The 3,624-nt window shown below is 40.9% G+C and overlaps 1 protein-coding gene across 5 annotated transcripts in view; it reads left to right on the forward strand.

The window, feature by feature from the left end:
- Positions 1 to 3,624, forward strand: part of LOC108249594 (arrestin domain-containing protein 3-like) — a 23,305-nt gene that overhangs the window by 10,055 nt on the left and 9,626 nt on the right. For all 5 annotated transcript variants that reach the window (XR_003038319.2, XR_003038318.2, XR_005234011.1 and 2 more), the window contains exon 3: positions 1,765 to 1,912. Coding sequence is in view for 2 of the 5 variants with exons in the window: in XM_037979379.1 (XP_037835307.1) it covers positions 1,765 to 1,912 (148 nt within the window). In the remaining 3 variants the exon portion in view is untranslated. The remainder of the gene's footprint in view (positions 1 to 1,764; positions 1,913 to 3,624) is intronic.

Genomic DNA, 3,624 nt, shown 5'->3' on the forward strand with positions numbered 1-3,624 from the left:
TTTTCATCATTGTTCAATCTGAAATGCCATAGACATTATATATGGAGACCAGTGGCGCAAAAAGTGGGTAGGCACTATATGCGGCACTAAGGGTATATGCTAGAGGGGATGTCAAAGCGATGAAGGAAAAAGATGTAGTTATGATACAGGATGCTTTCACACATTAAAAATACATGCTATCATGCAGAAATACTGTTTTATGTTCTTTAACAAAGACAGACATATGGTATGGCATTTTAATGAATGTATAAATCGATATATGTATGTTTGATTGCTCATTTAAATTTATTTCACTCTCATACACACACACAAGCCTGAGCCCTCTGTACACACCACAACAATAATTTCTTCATATTTTTGTGTGCTGTGAACATACACACATACATAGTTTTCTTTTTAAAGGCCTGTACAAGTAATCTTTAGGTAAATTCAGTGTGTTACACTGCCCTGCTTGTAACTGGTGCTGGAGATCTGAGGTTCACTTTCAGGGAGATGCTGAGAAAGGTTCACTGGAAGGCTCTCTTCAGCTTTCCTTCAGGCTTTTCTGTTCCTTGTTGCTGCATGCTAAAATATAAGACACATAATATTTAAAAACAACTTCATTAAAAACAACTTGAAAAGGTTTTAATACCCCACAGTGTATTGTAATACACAATACATCATTAATTCCTAAACATGCAGAAAGAACTAACACTTAAAAACAGGTTTAACAAAAGTGTGATATTAACTTTAGTTTTACACATGAATCATAAACCTTTCTGTTAGCATGTACAGTAAAAAACAAACAAACAAAAAAACACCTCCTCTTTGGAGATGAGATGGAAAGACAAATAGGATCACTCTTTCTAAGCCGGTCCTGTCAAAGTCCTCTGACTTGAAATGTTCACTACAGAGCATATACGACTCTGTAGCAATAAAACCCGCCATCTTATTGCAACTTCCCATTGCCTCCTTAAATCTGTGTTACTGATCACCTTCAAAATGTGAAGGATAAAAAAAAAGCAAGAGCTAATGAGACAGGGAGTACCATATCCTCCTGTTAGTATTTTGTTGATAGTCAAATAACGTTAGCTGCAATGTCATAATATTATAAATGGTCAAATAGCCTAAATTATTGTTCAATCTTATTTGTGTAAAATAATTCCACGTGATCAGTTTTTAATACTGTGCCGGGTTTTGCAATCATAGGCAGAACAAAATTCGGTCATAGGTGCACGCTCTGCGTTTACTCCTGTTGGCTCTTAGAGTGAGGACAAACCCATCCAGTTTGGCACAGACGCCGGATGCACTCCAGTACGTAATGAGGTGTATATATGTCTGTGTGATATCCCACCTTATTCTGGTGGTCTTTCTTGGCAGATAAAAAACTACTTTGCATTATTGCCACCAACTGGTAAGGAGTGCAGATCAGGTCAGCCAATTCGAAGTAAAAACAGAAAACTACCACCACATAGCTGACAATACTTCTCCTCTACCCCTGACTGCTCAACTGAAAGGTGAATGTTACGCTTTCATAAAGTGGTATCAGTACTGTGGTACTGGAACACTTTTATGAGTGTGAGTGCACAATATCAGTGGTATGTGTGCATTATTTAAAACTCTTGTTTGTGTCCTTTTTTTCTTGGTCAGCCATGAGTTATCTAATGGGGTTCCACTATTTTCTGTTCTGGTTCTTGACATGGAATAAAAGCATCTCAGAGTTTGAATTTAGACACAGTGTGTAACTACAGACCACCTACCCTTCTAATTTCACCCCTTCTGCAGGGCTCTAGCTACTTCCTTTGAAGGGAAGCATGGCAGTGTGAGGTACTGGGTGAAAGCTGAGCTCCACCGGCCCTGGCTGTTGCCCATCAAAGTCAAGAAGGAGTTTATTGTGTTTGAACACATCGACATCAACACACCACTGTTGCTGGTAGGTTCAGTCACTTTTCTATAGTAAATTAGATACACAGTGGAGTTGAATTAATCATAGAGAATCATATAAAAATAGTTTGTAAACAGTTTAATGTAACTTGCAGCCCTGTCATGGGCCAGCTCACCTTTACCTCAGCTTAACTGACTACTGTCATTATAAAAAGAAAACTTGATTCCCATGTTGTTCACCAAATTTGGTCTCAATGTCAGCCTAACACAAAGCGTACAGCATTGATTTACACCTGCTGTAATTACATGGGCAAAACACAATTTAGAAACCAAAAGACAGTACATATAGTGTTCAGTCAGTTTTGAGGTCTTTCTTGTTTGCAGTAATAATGGACAGGTTCATAGATGAGTGGACTATGATGTTTGCAGATGACATTTGTAGTGGGATTAGAAAGTAGTTAGAGGAGAGCATGAAGAGGTGGAGGTCTGGTCTGGAGAGAAGAGAAATGAAAAACAGAATTTGTGTGTGAATGTTAGGGAGACAGGTGAAGCTGTAAAGGAGCAGAGGTACTGAGGGTGGATGAGTTTAAGTACCTGGGGTCAAACATCCAAAGCAATGGGCAGAACCCCAAGACAGGTGAAGGAGTGAGAGCATGCAGGGTGGAGTGGATAGAGATGAGTGTTAGGGGGGATAGCTGCAAGATTTAAAGGGAATAGATTGGTAATGAGACCTGCTGTGATGGTTGGTTTGGAGATGATGGCTCTAACAAAAAGACAGGAATAGGAGCTGGAGGTTGCACAGATGAAAATGTTCAGCTCTTCATTGGGAGGGACCAAAGTATTCAGGATTAGAAATGAGTCCATTCGAGAGAGAGTTGAGCTGAAGACAAAATTAGAGAGGTGAGACTGAGATGGTTTGTGTGCAGAGTAGGGGCAGTGGACATTATGGGCAAAGGATGTTGAATATAGATCTGCCAGAAAGGAGGGAAAGAGGACGACCACCTAGAAAGTTAATGGAGGTAGTGAAGGAAGATCTGCAGAGGCTGGGTGTGACAAAGGAGGACGCTGGGAGAGGGGGAGATGGAGGCAAACGATTTCTTTTTTTTTCAACGTTCAAGGTGCAATATTTTAATGTTAATGTAGGATTCAAGGAGCGGTACTCCTAATGTGCAATTTCTTTTTTTTCAAATGTGTGAAACTGATATGTACATAGTGTGTTGTGCTACCACCCCTTTGTTAAATATTATCTATACATTTTTACTTTAATTAATTTATTTATTTTTTAAAATATAAATTTATATTTATATCTTGCTCAGGGAATATGCAATTTTGTTGTACTTGTTACAATGACAATAAAGGTATTAACTGATTGCACTGTAGAGACCCCTGATGAGAGCACTCTACAAAAGAAGTGACAATGACGTGTAATAATCTGAGTCATTTTTGTTATGACATTCCACATCCCAAGAGCCAGCTTCTGTAGCCGAGGATCAGACTGCCAAGGTCCCCGCCTTCGGCCACCACCCATCCCACATTGCACCCGACCCCTTTGGCCCCTCCCATAAGTGGTGAGCCCATGGGAAGGGGGACTCACGTATTCTCTTCGGGCTGTGCACGGCCGGGCTCCATGGGTGAAAGCCCGGCCACCAGGCGCTCGCCAACGTGCCCCACCTCCAGGCCTGGCTCCAGAGTGGGGCCCCGGTGACCCGCGTCCGGGCGAGGGAACACTGTGTCCAATAATTTTACTCGTCATAAGGGGTC

This window comes from Kryptolebias marmoratus, linkage group LG14 (genome assembly GCF_001649575.2).
Source record: "Kryptolebias marmoratus isolate JLee-2015 linkage group LG14, ASM164957v2, whole genome shotgun sequence".
Taxonomy (NCBI): Eukaryota; Metazoa; Chordata; class Actinopteri; order Cyprinodontiformes; family Rivulidae; genus Kryptolebias; species Kryptolebias marmoratus.